Here is a 24,696-nt window from a genome sequence, read left to right on the forward strand (position 1 = left end):
TATATACGGCAGATTATCAAATTCTGGATATGTACTAGTGTGTTGGTGATAAATGTAGTTTTAATTTTAATCTCTCTTCATACTAGTATCTTTTAATATGTTCAGTTATTTCCATTACTTTTTCATAGCGCTGTTTTTGAGTTTATTTTTTATTCAGCTTGTTTATTATTTTCCTCTTAATGTTAGGGGCTCTCTATATGGAGAGATAGTAACTCGTCTCTGACATAAGTTGCAAATTTCTTTAGTTTATCATTCATCTTTTTACTTTACTCCAGGTGTCTTTTTTGCTTTAAAAGTTTTTATATAATATAATCTAACTTAACCTTTTTTTCCTTATTACATGTAGAAATTTGTTATTTTCTTAGTAATTTTCTCCATTTCCTAATTAAAGAAATGAACTTTTCTTCTGACATTTGCATTGCAGGTTTTTGTTATGTTTGTTTGCCTCTCCCACTTTTTAAAAACATATTCCTCTCAGATGCCTTTAGAATTAGCATTGTCCGTGGTACGTAGTGGGGGGGGTATGGTTCTGATTTCAAGTTACTCTATGTGGATATACACTTTTCCCAACATCACTATTTAACTATTTAAAATCTGTATCTTCTCTCATTGTTTGGGGAATTTAATATATTTGCACATATTATGCAGTTAGGTCTTTTTTTCTGAGTTTTTTACTCCATGTCATTGATTCATATCCATGTGCCAATGCATTGTTTTAATTGTAAACCCGCCTCTGTTTGAGGAGCCCTAGTGGCACTGTGGGAGAAGCTTTGTGCTGCTAACCTCCAGGTTGGCAGGCCAGCCCTCCCAGTTCCCCCGCCGGGGGACAAGATGAGAGAGTGTGGACTCCCGTGCAGACTTAGAGTCGCACACCCTGTGTAGGCAGCTGAGAGAGAGAGCACTCACTTGATGGCAGAGACCTGGTTAGCCATAAGCTTCAAAGCCTGTATCTCAAAAGCAAGCCGTTCCTCCTTTTACTGTAGTTTCTCTTCTTGGCCTTTTCCACAAATAAACTTAATAATCCATGGGCATTGCTCTGAGGAGACAAAAACTTGTTGTATTTTTATTTGAACTACATTAAATATGTAGATGATGTAGGGAGAACTTACATACGATGTTGGGCATTTTTAACCTTATTTCTCTCTTTTCCAACTGTTTTTTGTTTGTTTTTTTAACCATTTTCCTCATTTAGGTTTTGGGTGTATTTTCTGTGCATTTTTTAAAAGATATTGTAAATGGAGCTTATTGTATCTCCTCTATAGCTGTTTGTATCTATATGAAAGTTAGAAAAAAAGGTCATGTTAATTTAAAACTTGTTGCTTTGGTAAGTCTTCTCATTGTTTGTAGTAATTTGCTAGTGATTATTTTGGATTTTCCAGAGCCCTAGTTGGAATCAAATTGGTGACAGTGAGTTTGGTTTTTATATAATTATGAGAGGTGAAAAAATTTTAATTTTCCTTCCCAAAACAAGACAAACAGATAGCAAGACTTAATAAGTGTCTTCTAAACTCTCTTGCATTGAGTCAGTTCTGACTCCTGGTGACCCTGGACGACAGAGTTGAACTACTACTGTGGATTTCTGAGACTGTAACTCTTTTTTATTTTTAATTATTTTATTGGGGGCTTGTACAACTCTTATCACAATCCATACATACATCCATTGTGTCAAGCACATTTGTGCATTTCTTTCTCTCATCATTCTCAAAACATTTGCTTTTGACTTGAGCCCTTGGTATCAGCTCATTTCCCCTCCCTCCCTGTTCCTCCCTCCATCATGAACCCTTGATAATTTATAAATTATTATTTTGTCATGCCTTACACTGTCCGATGGCTCCCTTCACCCACTTTTCTGCTGTCCGTCCCCTCTGCTTTTTCTCCCAAGGAGTGGCTGATAGTTTCACACTGCTGACCATGCAGTGAGCAGCCCAGTGTCTAACCGCTGCACCACTAGGGCTCCTTAGGAAGCCCTAAACAGAGGCTCACAAATCCCAAAGTGGAATTCAGTGAGCTAAGAGAGTCCTTTTCCTGGCATCAACCCTTTCTAAATGTTTTAGGGGAGAAAAGACCCTCAACTTAAGTAAGTTTTATTGACACCCCTTCATGAAGGTTTAAACAGGACAAAGACAGAAACAAACCTGGATGAAGGGACACATCAGCCTGAGGCCATAGTGGTGTGTCCTGACATTTAAAAAAATCTTTTGAACTTTCTCATAGAAAATCATTTTATCTGGATCAATTATCTGGGCATGTTTCTAAAAGTCATACTTAGTCTCTGTGTTATGTGTGTATAAAGATACAAATATTTATAGCATCCAGATTTTTCAGTGACTGATATAACTATTATTTCTTTTTAACAGGAGTTAGAAAGACAGAAACATATGTGCAGTGTGCTGCAGCATAAGATGGACGAACTTAAAGAAGGCCTTCGACAAAGAGATGAGCTTATTGAGGTATGTGTGTGAACCGTAGAAATACTTAATTTTGGAAAAAAAGAAGATACATTGGATGAGAAGAAGGGTCTATGTGTTTGGAGGGAAAATGAGTAAGATGCCACAAAGAATTTACTTGTCTTTTCAAATTTTGGTGTAGCCTAAATGTCCAACATGAAACAGTAAAGAAGAATTTTTAAAAATCCATATTATGAACTCTATAACCATTCACCTTTTAATAGCAAAAGGTTTTGTAAAAGCAGTCAGTGGATTTATTTATTAACCATGATTCTTCCTAAACAGAACTTGGGGCTGTCAGAGGGAAACGCTGTTGTGCAGCATTTTTTCAGAGATGGCAAGCAGCCATTGTTAGGGACATGAGGGTTGGGTAACATCTTCACTCAGATGGATCTATTTTGAAGATGGATAAATGAAGAAAATCTCAAGACACTGCATATATCAAAAGGTTGTTGGCCAATGCTGCGGCGCAGGTTTGTGCAGGTGGAAGACTTGTGAGTGCTGGAGTGTCGGTAGCATCTTGGGCATGAATGAAAAGGAAATCTTTGAAAGCACCTGCTCTTCCTCTTATGCTTGCTTCTCTATTCATCTCTGGATATTGTCCTGGTTCATAACTACCCATTAACGGTTTGGGGTGGTCTTGCCCACACTCACAACCTGTAGTGTTTCCGGAGTATTGGTGACATGTTCGTGATAACAAGAACAGCGCTTCCTGATGACCCTGCGAGATGACCACACAGCAGAGCAGCTCTGCCCAGGGCTTCTCCACCCACCTGCCTCACTTTCCCTCTTTCTCTTCTCTCTCCGCACAGACTCACCTCACCTGTAGTCTCTCTGTGAATTATTCTAAAAACATCCACAATAGAGATCCCCAAACAACCATTTAATAGAGGAAAAGAAATGTCAGGTTTTCTTTTTATAGATTTGTCCTATTTTTTGTTATTCTTTGGCATAATTGGATTAACTATATCCTGTAGGAAGTGGTAGAATTTGTGAATACTGAATGCAGATACTGATTACCCTCTGGTACTATCAAATCCCAAGTGAAGTTAGTTTAATTAGTCATCTATATAAGGCAAGGAGTACATTATCCAAATTCTATATTTGCTGCAGTTTAAAAACAGTATGTTTTTGTCTTTTTGTGTGTGTGTGTAAATTTATTTCATTTATTTCTAATTAAAATTTAAAAGAGTAAAACTCATTAAGTGGCATAAGTTAGTATTAAGTGTTCTTTTAATTCGACAGTTGCACTTAAGAAAAATTGGTAGTATTTGATTTTTTTATGTATCACTGGTGTCTTCAAAGTGTGGAGTGCTGAGTATACAAACTGAAAAGTAGCTTATGCGTAGAATAAGCATCTTTCAAATGTTAGTATTGGTGATTGCGTATAACTGAAACACCTTGAACATGACAAACAATATGACTTATTCTTTAGAAATAAGAATCAATCACATAATAAAGTAGATGTAGAAGTGCCTGGGTGGGGCATATAGGAGTTGATACTTGACCAGTAACCCATCAGAAGCAAACATCGGAAGGTTGCTCTCGCTGTGTGTTGTGAGAGGGTCTGGTTCACCACGGTGCTGGGGGCAGACTGTGAAGAGCTGCTCCACTGAGTTGTCTCAGCTGGCATTTTTTCTTTCTTTTTAAAAAATCATTTTATTGGGGGCTCGTACAACTCATCACAATCCATGCATACATCCATTGTGTCAAGTACATTTGTATATTTGCTGCCATCATCATTCTCACAACATTTGCTTTCTACTTGAACCCTTGGTATCAGCTCATTTCCCTCCTCCCCCACTATCCCTCCCTCCCTCCCTCACCCTTGATAATTTTTAAATTATTATTTTTTTCATGTCTTAAACGGTCCAATGTCTCCCTTCACTCACTTTTCTGTTGTCTGTCCCTCAGGGAAGGGGTTATATGTAGAACCTTGTGATCAGTTCCCCCATTGTCCCCCACCTTCCCCTTACCTTCCTGGTATCTCTAATTCCATTATTGGCCCTGAGCGGTTTCTCTGTCCTGGATTCCCTGTGTTTCCAGCTCTTACCTGTACCAGTGTGCATGCTCTGGTTTGGCCAGATTTGTAAGGTAGAATTGGGATTATGATAGTGGGAGGAGGAAGCGTTATTAAAGAACCAGAGGGAAGTTGTATGTTTCATCGGTGCTACACTGCACCCTGACTGGCTCGTCTCTTCCCCACGACGCTTCTGTAAGGGGCTGGATGTCCAGTGGCCCACTGTTGGTCCCCACTCCGCACTCCCTCTCATTGACAGTGAGATGATTTTTGTTCTTTGGCGCCTGAGACCTTGGCTATAAATGTTACAGAAACAGGTCACCAGGTCTTTCGTATCATAGGCTGATCAGAAATGCTCTTTGGGAATCGCTAAATGCTTAACTGAAGTTTGCCTGAAAATGATGTGACTGCTCCTTTCTAACTTATGATGTTCTTGTGTCATTTAGTCTACTAACAGAAATTTGAAATGGTTAAAGCAAAGACTTGGCTCTTTTGTATGTTTTTTCAGTCTTCTTTAAAAATAAAATTCCAAACTACTGCTGTCCTCTGTGGTAAGGAATCACTGATTCACAAGCAAACCTGTTTCCTTCTTCAGAATTATAAGTTGTTCCATATTTGGGATTTAAGAAGGCAACTATCAAAGGAAGAGTACTCATAAGGAGCTCTGTGTGTGCCTGGAAACCCCAGCTGCCTTGCTGCCACATAGCTGTGGCTGGAAGAGTCACTCAGTCCCCTTGCTTACTTTGTGGGGACAAGTCAGTGAGCGCTGTGTCACCAGCATTGTGGATGTCATCTTTCCTGTTCATCACAGACTCCCCTGTCTTGTTTGCTTCGTGGTCTGCTTTATTCTCATTCTGTTTGCCTTCCGCTAGTCCCTCCTTGTGCTTCTTTCTGCTTGTATTCTTCCCCTTTCTCTGCAGGAGAAGCAGCGCATGCAGCAGAAAATAGACACCACGACCAAAGAAGTGTTGGAGCTCCAAGAGACACTTCTTTGGAAAGATAAAAAAATTGGGGTATGATAGACAATTGGACTTTGTTGGGGAATAGACCAATGTAATCAAACTCAGAGAATTCTTAGAAGCTGCTATTTTGGTTATTATTAGGTAGTTTGACAGTATAAAATTTGAAGACACAGGAGATAGAAGAGTTTCAGCCATACCTGATTGTGGGACTAGAAGAACTGCCCTCCTTTCCTGCTGGCTTTGAAACCTACAAGCTAGGAGCTGCTTAAGGAAGTCGTCGTTCATTTCCTTAGAAGCCTTATCCAGAAACAACTGTAGGCAATTAATTCAAACTCAGTGAGTAAAGCGATATCCTTATAAAAATTTAGATAGGAAGAGGTTTTTGATGGAAGGAGGGAGTTGGTGTGGGAGAAAAGTTACTAGCAGCCCCTGAATCTTTGGTGAATAAAATAGGAGGAGATTAAAATCCGTTTAATTACAGAAGTGGCTAGGAATGTAAGGTTTGCCAGGGCTGCCAAATTGTGACGTCATCTCTCATTTTAACCTCAGAATTCCCCAAACGGACCCAGATGAAGACCCAGTTTTACAGGCTTTTTCTGAACCCTGCAAGCACGTTTACTTGAGACTGGAAAGGCTCCCATCAAGTCATCCCTTGAAGACTTTGGACAGCCTAATGTCAAGGCATGAGCTGTCCTCTGGAGGAGGGACACAGCCATATGCCTAGGGAGGCTTACAGTGTCCAGGGAAGGGCACCGGGTTCTTCTTGTGGGGGTTGGCGCCGCAGGAAAAGTTGGCAAAGATCTCTGAGAGCACCTTGATAGACATGGCTCCCTGTGAAGTCGTCGGGCTCAGACCTCCACTGTAGGGATGCTCGGAAGCCCATTCAGAGGTCAGCAGCACCACATTGCTTCTCATGTTACCGGGAACTCTGTCCATTCATTAATAAATACATCAAAACCAAACTCAGTGACATTGAGTAGATTCCAACCCCTAGTTACCATATAGAGTAAAACTATTCCTGGGAATTTTCTGTAATTCTTTATAGGAGTAGGAAGCCTCGTCTTTATTGCGAGGAAAGACTGGAGGTTTCAAACTTAGGACCTTGCAGTTAGCAGCTCAACTTCTACCTACTACATCATCAGGAGGGAAATTACTTAAAGAGTTTGATAAACCAAAATTTTAAAGACATATAAAGCTAGCCTTCTAGAATTTCTGATAATTAAATACCAAGTTTCTAAAACAATGTCTCATACCATTTTGAACCAGTTAATCATGGGTGGCAGTAAAACTGTAACGGACTGGAATTTGCAAAATGTGATGCCTGTAATGATAACCAGAACGTGAAAAACTGTGGATTGAAGCCCTGAGGTGTTGTCGTGAGCTCTTAAGAGAGAAGCCTGATAGGGGAGATTGGATTATTATCAGGACTACAGAAAGCGACACATTTGTGAGGTGGAACAGTTGACTGCCACCTTTGAGTAGGTACCATTGCTTCTGGCTCTGCCAGGCAAGAGACGTGGTTGCTCTGCGGTATGTATACTGCCCTCGTTTTCTGAGAGGGAAGTTGAGTTTCCAACAGGAGACAAACCTGTAGTCCCTATTCTTGTTATCCTCTTACTTTAAATTCTGATCCCTCTTGGCTTTACTTCCACGGCCATGACTGATCCTGGAAGTATCTGTTTGAAGCCTTGTTCTAAAATTCACCCAAAGCTAGAAAAACAAATTGATGTTAGTTTTAACCTTTGTCTTAGTGAGACACAGATGAATAATTTGCATAGTAAGCATTTTGAAATTGTAGTTGTGAACTGCTGATTTATTTAAATTTTGCATGGAGGATTTCAAATGAGATATGGAAAAAAAATAGTATAACACCAAGTAGGCAATATTTGTAAAACTCACTCATTCTGTCTCTAGAATATTGCTTCTTTGATGACTTAATAGAATTTTCTTTAGTAGAGATCTGTAAGTCCATTCATGATTTTTACTTAGTATGATCATCTTAATATTTTAAACTGATTATCTTAGGCCAGTCATAGAAAAACTAAATTACTTAGTCCAGTGAAATAAGTCATTTAAAACAAAGGAAAAACTTTTTTTCTATCAAAATATGTAGATGGTCAGGATACAGATGACTCGTCTTTATAATTTTTTAAATATTCTTCTACGTAATATTTAATGTTACATTCTTCTGGGTAATATATAATGTGGTCCCTTGACTCTGAGAAAATAAAAAATCTATGTGCCAGTGTAAAAAATAAAGCACAAAGTCGCAGCAAGAATGTTGTTGCCGATACATTCCTGATAACAGAACAGCTCTATCATAGGAAGGGTTCCTGCCTGTTGCCCTCCTCATCACTAGTACTACTGTCCAAATGCTGCCAGGTAACCACCAATCTGCTCTCTATTTCTGTAATTTTGTCATTTTAAGATTATTATATAAACGCAACCATACTGATTATAACCTTTTGAAGGTGACACTCCCCGTCTCGCCCAGCATTAATTCCCTGGAGATTTATCAAAGTTGTTGAATGTTTATCAATAGATCGACCCTTCCTTGACTTTTAAAAGTCAAGTATTCAGTATGGTCAGGGACTACCTAATGTATCATTTGTCCCTTGCTTCATTTTCTTGATGCAAATGTCGTCACTTACTAAAGGGCCATATGGGTTCATTGCCCTAGGGTGAAGTTTTTCATTTCGTCCACTGAGCCTGTTGTCCTCCCCCACTGCAGTCCGTAGCCCCGTGTAGACGGGGGGGTATACCAAGACCGCGGGTATCTATGAGAGCCCAGTCTAAGCCTCGCTCCTCTTCTGACCAAAGGGATATGTGTCCCTGTGCTGTGACAGCCTGGGAACTCGCAGGGACAGTCCTTATCTGTCCTGTAAGGTCTCGGAGTCAGACTGGACTGGATGGCAGTGAGGTTGAGTTTCTGGAGTTTGCTGTTATGTGGGGAATAAAGTTGTTGAAAAGTTAATTTGCAGTTAGACTAGGGATCAGACTTCCACAAAGCTGTACTTCTATCCTATAAAAAGATCTGTACTGTGGGAGCTATTGTTGCATACAAACACAAGGGTGGTGGTTATCTGGTCAGGTAATACAGAGAATTGCAGGTCCCGTGTGAATATAGTTGATCCAATTATAAGATATTGCAATTGTCTTCAAACTTTGTGGTCAAACGGGTGAGTTTACAGGATGTATTTTATATCCCCAACCATAATTATGGGGAGATAAAATTTAAAAGTCCCAAAGTAAAAATAAGATGCTGTAAGATGTGGGAGAGGAAACAGAAATGACATGTACTAGCATTCTCTGGGATTTCTGGTTTCAAATTGGTCTGTTCCTAAGTAGTCTTTTCTTAGTCATTGTTGGCGTGTACAAGCATGTTGTCAAAGTGATGGTTTACTCAGTTCCGGTGGTGATGCATGGCCTAACTGCATGCAGATACCTTGGCCAGGAGAAAGCACCTCTCACAGCAGGTGGCTGTGCCGCCTGTGCTTTGCTGTCCTAACCCTTTGTGATTAATGTCTCCGATGGTAGCACTAAGTTGAAGCATTAAAGTAAATGCCGCACAGTGGCAGACTCCCAGATTCTTCACGTATGTAGATTGAAGACCTATTGTGTGACTATGAATGGTCAAAGGGAAGATGATGTCATCGTCATTTGGATAAATAAGGGGTAGGACTTGTCCAGGGAGCCTGGGGGAGCAGCGGTCAAGATCTTGGTTGCTAACTGAAGGGTCATTGGCGCAAACCTCCCAGTGATTTGAGAGAAAAGGCATGCTGATGCCCCCTTAGAGCTTGCAGCTCAATCTGCGCAGTGTGACGGAGTTGGGGGGGAGTGCAAATCAACTAGACGGCATGGCTCAGGAGTCAACAGCATGTGCCTTCGGCCAGGACTACAAGGGAACGTACTTGTCGTCTCCCTTGAGCTGCCGTGGTAGGGAAATGGCGAGCAAGGCAAGGGCTTCGGAGACACAAAGCAAACAAGACAGCAGCTGGATTCATTTTCTTGGTCTGACCTTGACTAAGACTTTGAGCAAAAATAGAACTGCCCTTAACCTCAGTTTTCTGTTTTATAAAATGAAGATAAAGCAAGTGCATTTTAAAGTATATAGGGGAGCAATTCTATGTATATTGCAGGTTGTTTTTGGCTAGGTGCCACTGAGTTGGTGCCAGTGACCTTGTGCACAACAGGACAATATACTATCCTCACAATTGTTGCTGTGTTGCAGCCACGGTGTCAGTGTATCTCATTGAAGAGCTTCCCTTTTTTTCCTGTGCCTATAATTTAACAAGCATGTTGTCCCTCTACAGGGACTAGTTCCTGCTAATAACGTGTCCAAACTACAAGACATATGTAACATCTTAACCATCGTTGCTTCCAGTCAGAGAGAGATTATGTATATTTGATATTAACATATGTTTTCTATTAACTTATACAGAAACTGACATATAGTTGGAACTACAGAAATGATCGTTGCCATGATCTTTTTGTTTGCACAATGATTACATAATGTCTTAAAAATTGACCATCTCTTCAGACATTAATAAGTAACCATTTCTCAACCCAGTAAAATGGCAAGTTAACCACTTGGATGAAGGACAATACTTGCAAAAACACTAACTCTCTGAAAAGCTGTGTGGAGAAGTGTTTTTCCAATAGCCTCGCTGTCAGGCACCCTTAGAGACTACTTAAATGGGTGCTACTTTTCTGCAGTTGTGGATTTGATTTGTCACCGTTGACCAGAGGGTCTTTATAGCCCTACACTGTCCTCAGGTCTAAGAGTTGGGAAATCCAAGAAAAAGAAATGAAAATTGTAATGTGAAATGCAGTGAAGGCACAGGTTAGTAAAATCTGTGCCAAGACTCAAAAGATCGATTTCAAGGCCCTTATTCTGTTGCCCTGAATAAGGGGTCTCTATTTATTTCATCTGTGTTTTATTTTAGTTTTTCATATTTTGAACTATATTAGAAAACAAAATGACTTTGTGTTTTTATCAAATCGTAAGGAACAGGTGTTTGAGAATCCCTTTGGAGTTAGCTCTTTTGAGGAGTTTGAGAAGTACTTTGCCGCGCTTAGACAGCAATCCCATCTAATGTTTCGTTAAAACACCACATGTTGTTGCTTTTCTTCCAGGACCATTTTAAAGTTGATGTGTCATCCTTAGTAAACTGTCATAGTTAAACTCAAAGTGTGTTTTCCTGTTTCACTAAGTGAAGCTGTCCTGAGGGCAACAAGAAAAGCTCTAAACATCGCTGCTGTCTTTGTCTTCAGCTTCCTGTGGGTTTTTGTTTCCCTCCATTTAGACTAGAAAGTATTTCTCCTGCCTGATGTAATGAGCATGTTTTATTGAATTTAACATGAGAACTAGTTTATCTCTTGGATCTATGTAATCCTATTACTTGGTATCTCTGACATGAGCTAATTACTTGTTTCTAAGCATCTGACTGCTGTTTTGCTTTTTAATGCCAGTATGTGGGTTTATTTGAATTAGGTACAACTCTGCTACCTTTCACTTGCTTTTATTCTGTGCCTTCTTTTCCTTGCTCCATTGCCTAAAACCAGGCCCTAGAGAAACAGAAAGAATACACTGCCTGCCTTAGGAATGAGCGAGATACGCTCAGAGAGGAGTTGGCTGACCTGAAGGAGACAGTGAAGACAGGAGAGGTATGTTAGCCTCAGACATGTGACACAGCAGGTCCCTGCTTTACTCTCTCTCCCTTCCTTTCATCCTGTGATCTTTCCTAGCCTGGGTACAAACAAACAGTGATAGTCATTACCTAATCCGGACTTGGTAGGTTTAAATCATTTCTTTACAGAGTTTTATGTAATTCCGACCAGGCTTGACCTGTGGCAAACATTGTTGCACAGTCACCTGACAGCTTACTGTTTTATTGGTGGGCCTTTCTGTGTGTGTGTGATGGTGGCTTTTCTTCTCCACAGAAACATGGTTTAGTTATAATCCCCAATGGCACTCCCAACGGTGATGTCGATCATGAACCCATGGTTGGAGCCATCACTGTCGTGTCTCAGGAAGCTGCCCAGGTCTTGGAGTCAGCAGGAGAAGGACCACTAGGTAAGACAGTGATTGATTACCATGTTGACTTGGATTCATGTAGCTTGATTGGGCTTCTAGTTTAGTGATTTCCCAATCTTGAAAATAGTACAAAGGCTCTCTGAGCATTACCTGGTTTTTTTAACAGGAAGAAACTGGGCCACTTTTTCTTGAGACATTCATGACCTTTCTCAAGATGTCCCAATGTCCCTGGAAGGCAGTACTTGTAACTGTCAGATCTCTGGATAGAAACATGGGGGGGAGGAGGGTGCACATTGCTTTCACTTAAATGTAAACATTTGTGAAGAGACAATCGAGCCACCCTCACCGGAGAGCACTGGGCTCCTGGAGCATCTGGTTTTATGTTCGGCAACTTATCCCAGGGTTCTGTAGCTTTTTGCCACCTCATTTCTTAAGCAAGAAACAGATGAACCAGAAGAAAGGCATCAGAGGGACATGGTTTCCAGAATAAAGCTTCTGAGTCTCCTAAGTTCAGCCCTTTGAGAATCTCCAAGAAACCACACAGAAACTCTCCATAAGCGGCCTGTAGGAGGAGGAAAATTTCACAGATACGGTATCACCGGTCGACTTTCATTTTTCTCTTCTTGGCATATATGCAAGTTTGTTAAAGGAGTAGGATATACAGTAATAGTGGGACAGCTGAAAACTTCATGGAAGTCAGCAGGAGCGCTCTCTAATGTGTAGAAGTGTCTTTGAAGAGAATGTGAATGGGGGGTGGTGGGAGGAGTGGAGACTCAAAGCCCATCTGTAGACAAGTGGACATCGCTCACAGAAGGGTCACAAGGAAGAGACAAGCCAGTCAGGGTGCAGTGTAGCACTGATGAAACACACAACTTTCCTCTAGTTCTTTAATGCTTCCTTTCCCCCACTATCATGACCTTAATTCTACCTTACACATCGGATTAGACCAGACATGCACACTGCTGCAGATAAGAGCCCGCAACACAGGGAATCCAAGATAGTTGAATGCCTCATGGCCAACAAGGAGAGTAGAGATACCAGGAGAATGAGGGGAGGGTGTGGGAATCAATATGTAATCCCCTCGCAGGGGGAGGCGAACAACAGAAAAGTGGGTGAAGGGTGATGGAGGACAATGTAAGATATGAAAATAATAATCTATAACTTATCAAGAGTTCATGAGAGAGAAAGGGAGGGGAAAATGAGCTGGTATGAAGCACTCAAGTAGAAAATGCTTAGAAAATTATGGCAAAAAATGATGGCAGCATATGTACAAATGTTCTTGACACAATGATTGAATGTATGGATTGTGATGGGAGATGTTAAGAGCCCCCAGTAAAAGTATTTAATAAAATATTTTAAAAAGAGCTAGTTCTAGGCATGTGAGAGAGAAAATCATGAGGATGAAATGAAGCTCTGGGCAGCTCGGGCGTATTTCCTTCACCTAATTGGAAGGGGCTGAGGGAAGGAAGTCAGACGTCTAGTTGGCTTTGACCTTCATTGGTTGTGGGTGAGTGGTTGCTTCCACTGATCGCTGGGTAAGGTCTTCTCAGCTATTTTATGGCAAAGTTGGGAAGAGAAGCCTTCAGCACCACCATCCCTGCTCCTGCTGCCGAGTCTCAGGTGAGCTGCTGACAGTCCACAGCGTCGCACGGTCTCCTGCTTCCACACTGGCTTTTGCGGGGCTGTGCATCTTCCAGCATCGTGTGCCTTCAGGAGAGGACTTCAGAATGTTCACAGAAAAACACACGATTAAAAAATATATATAAGCATTATTTCTCATCATAAGCATCATCAAAGACAAGAAAGAGACTTTAATGAGCAGTGATTCCAGCCATTTAATCTGTCCATGAAGAACTGAGAGACCTGTGAACTTAACCATGTCAGCCATTATTAACTGAAGAAAAATGGGTGCCCTTTAAAGACTTATTTTTAAGATTAGGAAGCAAAAAAAGTCAGAAAGAGCCAAATCAGGATGCTTCATGATTTTCCATAAAAAAAAATTCTCATATAATTTGCCCTGGTTTGATGAGAGGAAAGAACCAGGAGTATTGTGGTGATGGAGGTGGAGGACTCTGGTGAAATTTTCTGGTCATTTTTTTGCTAAAACTTTGGCTAATGTTCTTAACATACCTTCAGAATAAATAGATGTGACCCTTCTAGGGCCCCCCAGAAAGTCAACGAAGAAAATGCTTTGAGTATCCCCACCCCCCACCAGTTTCCATGGCCTTTACTCCTGATGGGTCCACTTTTTCTTGAAGAGACCACTTCTACCTCTTGTTGCCTTCGATTGTGCTTTGTCTTCAGGATTGATTTGGTAAAGCCCTCTTTCATCTTCTGTTATATATAATTCTTCAAAGAAATGCATCAGTATCTTCATTCCACTTGTTGACAGTTTCCATCGAGAACTCTGCTCTTGTCTGCTGCTGTCTGCGCACAGCAGTGTAGGCACCCATGGAGTGGAAAAGTAGTTCGACTTTAATTGTTTCAGTCAGCACTGTGTAAGTGAACCAAATGAGCTGCCTGTGGTGTTTGCCCCTGCCTCTGCTCTCAGTCACCGCTCCTCTCCAACGAGGACACAGACAAGATGGGCTCCTGCCGTCTCCTCAGTTCCTAAAGCCACTGAGCCATTTGGAAACTGGTATCTTTGGGACACGGTTTCCTTAAGCTTTCTGTAAAGCACCAGAGATTTCACCATTTTCCCACCCACATTCCACCACAGATTTGCTACTTGCCTTTACCTCAAACTTAGCAGAACTCACGTTCGTCTGGTATCAAACTGATGTGACCCTTCTTCGTGCCTCACACTGCATCCTGGCCAGACATGTTGTCATAAGTTAGTAGGAGTTTATTTGGGTACAGAAAAGTGTTTGAAATATGTGGATTTTTCATAATGTGTATTTGCCGTGAATGTTGAAGACTCCTTATATTTTCCTTGTTGCATCAGTCCCTCCCGATCGGGTTACACTGGTAGCCCTTGCCTCCATTCCCATGCTTGCTTCGCTTCACGCCTGTGTGGGAGCACCCATGAGATTTAGGTTGGCAAAAGCTTGCACATTTTTAAATCATGGGAATTATCTCATTTTACTTCACTTTATTTTTTATGTGGAAAATTGCAAATATCAATTATGTGGAAATATACTGTGAATAAATAAGTTCTTTCTCATAACATTTTTAAATCCTTCTTTTGAGATTAAGAGCTCTAATTAAATTTACCAGATAAATTTTTACCACTAATTATTAATTTGAAGAATTACTTGTATTTATAGGAGTATATAACTACAAACCAGTTTATAGTCTTTTAAATTTATTTTAGATGTAAGGCTACGGAAACTTGCTGGAGAAAAAGAAGAGCTGCTATCACAGGTAAATGCATTCTTTGTACTGCAATTGTCACTGGTGAAATTACGTGGGAAAATGTCAGCAATTTAAATTGCCTCCAGAAAGGAATGTGCATATTTCAGACATCAAGACTCAAATGAGATTAAATTTATCTGTATTGGTAGAAAGATAAAAGATTTCCCTAAAAAAAAAGATTTCCCAATTTACTTCCTGGCTGTTTTTTTTATTCTTTTTAAACACTTTCTATAGGACACATAGATTTTGAGATCAAATAATTTCCACAAATCATCTTGTGAAGACAGTAATCCCCTGGCTCCCTCATCCTCCCCCTCCCCCTGACCAAAATTTCTCTTCAGTGTTTCAGCTGATGGTTACAGTGGGTGCTAGCCTTACCCAAGAGGGAAATTATCTTATAACTTAAAAGGTCATTTATGAAGCCCCCTTGTGTACCGCCGAGTAACATGCTTATGTTGCTGCTGCGTCATGTTTGCGGGTTAGCCATTCGCTCTTGAACCCCAGTGGGAGCTGTGCCTGCCGCACACATGTATCCTTCCTGTCTAGAATGTTTACGTCGGTAGGACTCAGTAAACCCTGTGTTTAGTGGAGCCAAGCAGTCTTCCTAGAGCGCCTTTTATTTTCTTCATAACTCTGTTTCCCCTAAAGTTAATCACTGTGATTTTTGTTTCTTCATTTGTGTGGTTTTCTAGGTGCTTTTTGGGGGGGGGGGGCACACACTGTGTAACTAGTTTTAGTTCACTCTTAATGTTTTCCGATGCATCAGTTGCATCTTTTTGAGTCGCCTGATTCTGCACTCCTAGCACACTCACTCGGGATAGAGAGAGCGTGACCATTCACCATTAGCTGGGGTTTTCTCAGCCTGGGGTTGCGTCCACTACTCTTTCCAGTGAGCACACGCCCTTTTCCTTACTTGGTCCTTTTGGTACACCTCAAGTAACTTCCCAAGAAAAGGGCTCTGTGGACCATGAAGTTTTCATGACCTTGCAGGCTTGAGATTGTCTGTTTTACCCTCAGAATTTGGCTGAGTATGTGGAATTCTGAACTGTAATTATCATCCTTTACAGTTTTTGAAAGAAACTGTTTCATTGTCCTCTGGCTTCCTGTATAGCAGTTGAGAATTCTGTGTATATTTTAATTTATGATTATTTGTATATGACCCATTTCTCACCTCTTTGTAGAAACTTGTGTCATGCTAACTCCATAATGTTTTAAGGTTTAATAATGTTGTTATAGTTTAAATTATTTTGCATGGCTGCAAGTAGATCCATTCTCTCATTCTGGAAAAATTCCTGAGTTATTTTGTTACTGATTTTCTCTTTTTCTATTATCTGTATTTTCTGGAGTTCCTGTTTAAATTATTTTGCATGGCTGCAAGTAGATCCATTCTCTCATTCTGGAAAAATTCCTGAGTTATTTTGTTACTGATTTTCTCTTTTTCTATTATCTGTATTTTCTGGAGTTCCTGTTCAATCATTCTGCAAATATTCAGGAGTCTACTCTGTTAAGTAAATACTACTGTAGACACATGGGGCAGATCAGTAAATAAATCAGGAAGTGTCAGGGGATTCCCTAACTAGACCTTACATTCGAGTCAAAGGAGACCAGATTATGAACAAAAAATGTCATTTTAATGCTGGTATATTAAAAGTTAATACCCACTTTATTTGTTTCTCATGTCCAGTTAAACAGGTGCATTCATGAAGCAGGTGGAGAGTTAGCGTTTATCAGGCGAGTGTAAGGGAGAAGGAAGACGTGGGTATGTGCCACGTAGGAATGATGAAGAAGAAGATGTAAATGGTGGAGAGAATTGATAGGCTTTGCAGGGAAACATCAAAGCATGAGAGAAGAGAAGGTGGGGTTGTTGGCTTGGAGGCACTAGTGGCACTGAGGGACTGTTGCAGTTGGAGTCCAGAAATAATGAGTTGGAAGTTCAGGGAAAGTGCTGTGAAAGAACCTATAATGAGCTTCTGTTTGGATCAAGAGGCAGTTGTCCAGACAGAACAAGGGAATAGTGCATGGTTTAAAATCAAGAAAGGCATGTGTCAGGATTGTTTTCTGTCACCATACTTGTTCAATCTGTATGCTGAGAAAATCATCAGAGAAGCTGGATTATATGAAGATGCCAATCCTGGCATCAGGAGTGGGGGAACACTTATTAACAACCTGCAATATGCAGATGACACAGCTTTGCTTGCTGAAAGTGAGGAGGACTCGAAGCACTGGCTGATGAAGACCCAAGAGTAAAGCCACAGTCCAGAGATCAAGATTCCCACTAGGTAAATCTGCTGCATAAGATCTTTTTAGAGTATTGAGAGCAAAGATGTTACTTTGAAGACTGAGGTGTGCCTGACCCAAGCCATGGTTTTCTCCATTGCATCATAAGTATGTGAATGTTGGATACGGAATAAGGAAGACCATAAAAGAACCTTGAATTGTGGTGTGGAGAACAATATTGAAAGACCCATGGACTGCAAAAAAGGACAAGCCCATCTGTATTGGAAGATGTAAGGCCAGAGTGCTCCTTAGTGGCAAGGACGCCAAGACTTCATGTTCCATACTTTGGACGTATTGTCAGGAGAGACCAGCCCCTGAAGAAGGGCATCATGCTTTGTTAAGTGGAGGGGGACAGTGGAAAAGAGGAAGGCCCGTGATGAGATGGACTGACACAGTGACTGCGTCAATGGACTCCGGCATAGGGACAGCTGTGAGGGGGCACAGGACTGTGCCGTGTTTAGTTCTGTTGCCACCTAACAACAGCAGCCATCAATGGAATCTAATTGAGTAGGGGTGAGAGCTAATATGCATATGGGAATACGTTGTTGAGGACAAAAATAGCAAAATCCTTGCAAGTAGGGAAGTGTTTCAGAAACAGCTAATTGTAGGCGAGCCCCTCAGTGTAGATATAAGTTGAAATTGTCAATATTTGAGGGAGCGTGAATTAGCAACTAAAATGGTGAAGAAATAAGGATGATGGTAATGGTGGATAGTTAATATACAAGAAAGCTTTAAAAATTCATAGAAAAGTTGGATTAAAAGATAATAGAATTCCCCACCAACGTTTGAAGCCACCTCATATGTGAGTTAAGGAGCCCCTGGCGTCATAGTGCTTACATATTGGGCTGCGATCCACCGAGCTAGCAGTGTGAAACCGCCAGGTGCTCCATGGGAGCACGATGAGGCTTTCTGCTCCTGTAAAGAGCTCCAGTCTCGGAACCCACACGGGAAGGTCCTGCTCAGTTCTACAGGTTGCTATGGGTCAGAGGTGACTTGGTAGAAGTGCACTTTGGTTTTTGGTTTCATACATGATTTGAAGAAATGAAATCAGCTGCATTTGAGAAAGAGTGGAGAATAGTGTGAGAACAGCAATAACAAGTAAGAGGATACGGATCCTCTTCCATTCTCAAGCCCTGTGGGAAGAAGAGGGCGAAGAAGAAAAAACCAAGCTCAGCCACTCCTTATGAAGACTGGCGGAAGCAGGTTCTCAAGGGTGAACTGTGAGCAGCAGAGCATTACTTAAAGAGAATGCTCAGAGAAGAAATTAGGATGGAAGGGCTAACTGTAGAGTTTCGGGCTTTGGGAACGGGGAGGAGGTGAAGAGAGTGTGAAACAGAGCCTTGCAGTGTATCCCTTAGTGCAGGAGAGGAGGGGCGCCCCTCCTGGAGATGCCCTATCAAGAATGCTGGAGCTAGTTTAAGATTAGCCCTGGTTCGCTCAAGGCAGATAGTGATGGCAATCCTTTGGGCAGGGGGAGGCCCTGGGTGCACAGTGGTTGCTTTCTCTGATGAGAGAGCTGCTAGCTCCGCCTCAGTGCTGAGACTTGCCCTTCACACACTTTCTTCATGGGCTGGAGAAGAGTTGGGGAAGCCTCCCGCGGCTCTGAGCGGGCGGAGATGGAGTGGCATGTGGAGTGCTCTCGGTCCCAAAGCGGATCCATCTAGGGCCGACTCTCTCAGAGTGGTGGGTGCTTCTTAGATTTATTGATGTTTGAAGAACCTCAGCCCACTTTTGCCTTCTGTTGGATATTAATAGACTTGTTGGTTTGTTTACTGTTGCTTTTGTTGGTCTGTATAGTTTGTTCCCATCAAAGTACAATTTTATTTTTTGTTTGGTCTTCAGTTTAAGAGTGAGTTATTAAAATGCCGAGACGCTCTGAGCATATGGATGGGGCTTGTGCAAGGCAAGTTGTGAACGTTTATTTGGCTGTGTGTTTTATTGGGAACAAACTGAGTTTTTATGGTCTTTTACTTTAGCCGGGTCTGAGACTTCTAGAAAGATACCTTGTCCTCCTCTGGCTAGCATTCTACCTCTGGGAGCTGAAGGGGTCAGAAAGACTGGAGGCCGCAGAATTCCGTACGCAGCTCCACCTCTCTTCAGTCATCTTCCTGTTTGTCACAGATGTTTTTCTTGCACATCCCGCCCCCCCACCTGCAACTGGACCTAATCTAGAGCTCCTTTAATGTTTGTAAATGTCTGTATTTTGTAAATTTGAACCAGCTTTATTAGGGTATAATCGATGTGTGATAAAGTACACGTATTTGAAGTGTCTGTAATTTGATAAAAATCTGATGTATGCACACACCCATGGGACCCTTACCACAATCAAGATGGTGACCATTTCCACAGCCGCTCAGTCTCCTTGGGAAACGCTTCCTCAGTCTACCGTGGGCCCTCCCCACCCACTGGTTAACATTTTGGAGTTCGTTTCCATATTTTAAGTTGTCTGTCAATGGAATCGTGTCGACCAATGGAATGCACTCCTCTTATGTGTGACGTCTCACACTTCCTTAGCATACGATCAATAGCTCTTGCCTTTCTCGTGGCCCGAGTGATAATTGTATTGAGGTACTGTTTACCCCCTTTCTTGTTCATGGACGTTTGTTTTCTCTCCAGTTTTTGCCTATTACACATAAAACATGTATGGATGTCCTTTGAGTGAAATAAGACTGGTTATGTAGCCAAACTCAAAATGTTTCCAATTATTTTTGTACCCAAAATGTTTTTCTACATAAGAAGACTAAAGCTTTCTCTAAAATTAAATAAGCAGCAGCGAACTGCCAAGGGATTTTTCCCATTTTTAATAGAATTAGCCAAAAAGTACCCATCAGAGCTATTTCACACATATACAAATAATAAAATATGGCTGTTTTTAGGGATCCTCGAGCATGAGAACCCGCCAGCTGCCCCACGGGAGAAAGATGAGGCTATCTGCTCCTGTAGAGTCACTGCCTCGGACACCCACAGGCTCCGTTCTACTCTCTCCCATAGGGTCACGATGAGTTGACTTAATGGCAGTGAGCTTTTAGGTGGGGGAGGGGGGGGCTTGCTGTTATGAGTGTTTGTTTATAACAGTCTCTCTAGCACCTAGAACAGTATGTGTTCTATAATAGGCACTCAGAATTTTTGAATGAATAAGTGATTTGTATGACTTGGTATGCTGAGGACCTGCCTTTGCAACCAATTGGACATTTATTTCCAACTGGATCTAGCTGACGAGCCTTCATTTCCACTTCAGATTAGAAAACTGAAGCTGCAGTTAGAAGAAGAGCGACAGAAGTGTCCCAGGAGCGAAGGCGCAGTGGGGGACCTGGCTGGACTGCAGAATGGCTCCGACTTGCAGTTCATTGAAATGCAGAGTAGGTACCAGGGGACAGGCAGATGCAGTCTGTGTGTTGGCTCTGTCCCAGAAGTGAGGCGTACACAGTTCTGGCTCCTGTACTGCATTATCTGAGAGGGATTGATGTTACAGAGATTGGTTAGTGCTTGGAAAGGACTGCTAATCCCAACTGCAGGCTAAGAGAAGCAGCTCTGGCTAGTAGAGGCTCTGGCTCAGGCTTCAGGGGATGACAGGCAAAAGTTAATGCTCTTCCTTCTTATGGGGAAAGCTAAGCGCTCCTTGCAAAAAGTGAAGTGCTTTTGACATCCCAACAATATCCTTTTCCACAACACCCATGTGTTGTCATCTTTTATTAGATACGCTCTCAGCACCCAAGAGAAGGCAAATAATTTTTAAAATCTTGGTTATTCAGCCTCCCTGTCCCAGGTGAAACAGAAGACTTCTTCTTAGCTTAGTATCAGTACTATTCTGACATTTCTTGTTCTTTGTTGTTCTAGGAACATCATTTTGTTCCTGGCAATAGATAAAGCTTGAATCAATACAATGGCCACTAACCATCTTAGAGAATAGGGAATGATTTGGTCTAAAGCAGTGAATTCAAAAGGAATCACAATGAAGGGGAGTGGACTGACTTTTGTGTGAATGCAAAGGGCAGTTGGCATTACAAGGTTGGTGTTGGCAGAAGGCAGGATGCAGTAGCCAGGCTGGAGGTGCAGAACCAAATGGGCTGGGCAGTGCTGCTCAGGCAAGACCAAAGCAGGCAGCTGCCAAGAGCCAGAGGCCAGGAAAGGGGCCCTGGTGACCCTCAGGTTGGGTATGCAGCGTTTTGGAATGGGCTTTCAAAATACACACGAAATGGCTGAGACAAGGAATTTATACCCAAAACAAGGGGGAGTGCATGGCTTGGCGAGTGAGAAGGAAGCAGCTCCTGTGATGATCAACAGGCTGCTGGGATGAAAACTGAGAAGGAGAACCCGAGAGCTGTTAGTCTAGTCTAGCAGCTGCAATGGGTCACTTACACACCAGAGGTGGCGTTTGGGAAGGTTTATAACCCCGTGGCTTTTAGAGTGACAGTAATTCTCATTTTCATTACCTCTTAAGTTGGAGATTAATTCATTATAGAGGCTATTCAAGCCTTAGTCATGTGGGAATTTAGAAAAATTCTTTATTCGGTCATTTGATTTGTTGATTTGTTTTATTAAGTTGATTTGTTTTAGCGCCTTCAAGTCTCATGGTGTCTACCTATGATCATTTCAGAGAGAAGCTTCTGTTACATTTGGGTGTCTGGGGAATTCTTAGGAGCCCTGGGGTCAGAGTGGTTACTTGTTGGGTGGCTAACTGCAAGTCACTCCAAGGGAGGAAGATGGGGCTTTCCCCTTTTGTAAAGATTCACAGTCTGAGAAACCTGCAGGGGCATTTCTGCCCCGTCCTATAGGCCACTATGAGTCAGCAAAGGCTGGATGGCAGGAGATTTGGCTTTTGGTTTGGGGAGCAATCTGACCTTCCCCGTAGTTTTTAGCCGTGATATTTTACAACTCTCAGGTCAGTGGTTAGGTGCTCTGCTGTGCTATAGCTTTGTCCTTGCCTGCTGGTTCGCGCCTTTACTTCTGAGAAGTCGTTCATTCATTTTTATCTTGTACCCTAGGAGATGCCAATAGACAAATTAGTGAATACAAATTTAAGCTTTCAAAAGCTGAACAGGACATAACCACCTTGGAGCAAAGTGTAAGTACTTCTGTTTGACACAAAGTCCATTAACCCCCTGTGGGCCGTCTGGACAATTAGAGCTTGATAGAAGCTCCTTTCACACACCTGCGAGGGCACTTTAGCCTTTTGTTTTCTGTAAAAACACAGGGAACAGTAGCTGCAATTTTATTTGTAGTAGATCATCTCACACACTGTCTAAAAATATTTCCAGTGAGTCTCCCTATGATGTTACTTTGACATTTAAACATATGATCATCATGAAACTTAACATGAGAAATTGTCCCTATAAAGAATGAAGGTACAGCTGCCATTCTCTCTGGGGACGTCTTGATTTATAAACAGCAGTTGGATCAGAGAGGGCCTATTGACACACACTAGGGAGACTTGTGCTGGTATCTGTAATGACATTGTCTTCCCCATTTGGACTATGAAGAAAATCCTGAGTACCAAAGGCCTGTGTTCTCATGCTCCTAGATTAGCCGACTTGAGGGACAGGTGCTAAGATATAAAACGGCCTCTGAAAATGCTGAGAAAGTTGAAGATGAACTGAAAGCAGAAAAGAGGAAGCTACAACGAGAGGTACTTGTTTTCATGGGCTTTGGGGGAATGGATTTCTGAAAAGAAAGTCGATCGGAAATAGATCCTTTTGGTACATGCGGAATTTCTGAAGGAGACCTATTTGAAGGAACCGGCTGTGGAGTTACTTACTCTGTTCTTATATCGGTTTGTAACCTGCATAACTGCCGCTTATTTTTCTGTTTTGGTCAGTTAGACGTTAAGGAAAAGGTAAGTTATTTTGTTTTTGTATCAGGACTACTTCTCCCAAATCTCCTGTGATTGAATCAAATAAACAACATTCACCAACATTAATTGCTTAGCACTTTCACGCTTTCAGCAGTCTGGGGGAAAAATTGTCCATCACAATGATCTGGGCTCCCATTTCTCGGAGTTGAAAATACAGTGCCACTGTGTTTTGTTTTGAATCACATCAAGTGACTAAGTGCTTCCTGTTTGCAGTTACGGACAGCACTGGACAAGATTGAGGAGATGGAGATGACCAACAGCCACCTGGCCAAGCGGCTAGAGAAGATGAAGGCCAATAGGACAGCCCTTCTGGCCCAGCAGTAGGGAGGCCACCGTTTGACCTGGGTGCCTATGTGGGCTGACTTCTGGTCCAGGGACACAAACCCCCTTCCGTACTGTTTGCGTTTTCATCAGTCTAGCCACCTTTGTATTTTATAATTTATGAGAGAATGAAACAGGTTTGAATCTTCATGAATGAACACTCTGGATTTTTTGTTTGTAGTTTGATTCTAGACTAAGAACTGGCCCGTGTGCTTTTAATTTTTACTTCTTTAAATTTAGAATCAAGTTTACTCACTCTTTCCCCTAGCTTCCTCAGTGATTGGACACTTGGCGGTGGCGGTGGCGCTCTGGAGGACTGCAACTCTGAGTGGTCACGGAGATGCTTGCTGTGCTGGAGACCCAGGAAACACAAGTGCCTTCTCCATGTTGCAATTCAGACTTCGGTGATCTTCAGTGGTCAAAAGACATTTACCCTTCTTATCAGATAGCATTTATATTTTATTTTAGTGAGAGAACAAGCTCACGGGTGTGGAATATGCTTCACGCAAATTTATATGTTTGGAGGAAAAAACTTTTTTTTTGTAAAATATTTAAATTTATATAAGAAAATGTTAGGAAAAAAGATGAGTGTAAATAAAACTTTCTTTATTGCATGGGGGATGGAAAGTCCAAGGCCTAATACTCTTAAAGTAAGAGTCGAGTCCTTCAATATTAACTGTGCTGAACTTTGTAAAGTATTTCATCTGCTGCTTTTGTTGTGGAACTAATGAAACCTCAGACAAGCCCAATGGGGAGGGTGGGATAGGGCAGGGCAGGGCAGGCCGGCGGGAAATCTGCCTGAAGATTCTATTAAACACAACCTTTGGCTGACCATAACTGGCTACTGAGACATTCATTTCACTACCTGAAAATGCATCCAAATAAAGATTCAATGTAAGATTTTCTAGGCTGTAAATCTTAATGGGAATGGATGGCTTCATCCTTCTCCCAAGGAGCAGCTGGTGGGTTTGAGCCACGGACCTTGTGGTTATCAGCCCAATGCCTAAACCAAACAAATCATGAAGCTGTATCCCTTCCTAATCTCCCCACTCTTTTTTTCCTCTCAGGCAAGATCTATCCCTCTGGAAGCAGCAGTCAGGAAAAGAGGCAGCTTAGGCTTCGGGCTAATCTGTTGTAAAAGATCTCTCTAAAGGATTAAAAGACAAAGATGTCACTTGGAAGACTAAGGTGCTCCTGATGCAAGCGGTGATGTTTTCAGTATGTGTGTGTATATTATGTATATATATAATATATATATATATTATACACACACACACACACACACACACACACACATACAAGCTGAATAAAAAGGACGACTGAAGACTGGTGCCTTTAAATCATGGCACTGGTAAAGCACAGTAAATATACCCTGGACTGCTAGAAGTATAACCTGAATGCCCCTTGGAAGGGAAGACGGCAAGACT

The 24,696-nt window shown here is 41.7% G+C and overlaps 1 protein-coding gene across 11 annotated transcripts in view; it reads left to right on the forward strand.

The window, feature by feature from the left end:
- LRRFIP2 (LRR binding FLII interacting protein 2) overlaps positions 1-23,946 on the forward strand; it is a 120,453-nt gene extending 96,507 nt beyond the window's left edge. For 5 of the 11 annotated variants that reach the window (XM_075547065.1, XM_075547063.1, XM_075547069.1 and 2 more), the window contains 8 exons: positions 2,358-2,450; positions 10,995-11,096; positions 11,373-11,505; positions 14,780-14,829; positions 20,336-20,456; positions 22,083-22,162; positions 22,619-22,723; positions 23,162-23,946. In XM_075547065.1, the coding sequence (XP_075403180.1) occupies positions 2,358-2,450; positions 10,995-11,096; positions 11,373-11,505; positions 14,780-14,829; positions 20,336-20,456; positions 22,083-22,162; positions 22,619-22,723; positions 23,162-23,272 (795 nt within the window). In that variant the 3' untranslated portion in view covers positions 23,273-23,946. Of the gene's footprint in view, positions 1-2,357; positions 2,451-5,387; positions 5,481-10,994; positions 11,097-11,372; positions 11,506-14,779; positions 14,830-20,335; positions 20,457-22,082; positions 22,163-22,618; positions 22,724-23,161 lie in introns of all 11 variants that reach the window. The other 6 variants (XM_075547068.1, XM_075547072.1, XM_075547066.1 and 3 more) reach the window with 2 other exon arrangements.
- Positions 23,947-24,696: the final 750 nt, after the last annotated feature.

This window comes from Tenrec ecaudatus, chromosome 4, assembly GCF_050624435.1.
Source record: "Tenrec ecaudatus isolate mTenEca1 chromosome 4, mTenEca1.hap1, whole genome shotgun sequence".
Taxonomy (NCBI): domain Eukaryota; kingdom Metazoa; phylum Chordata; class Mammalia; order Afrosoricida; family Tenrecidae; genus Tenrec; species Tenrec ecaudatus.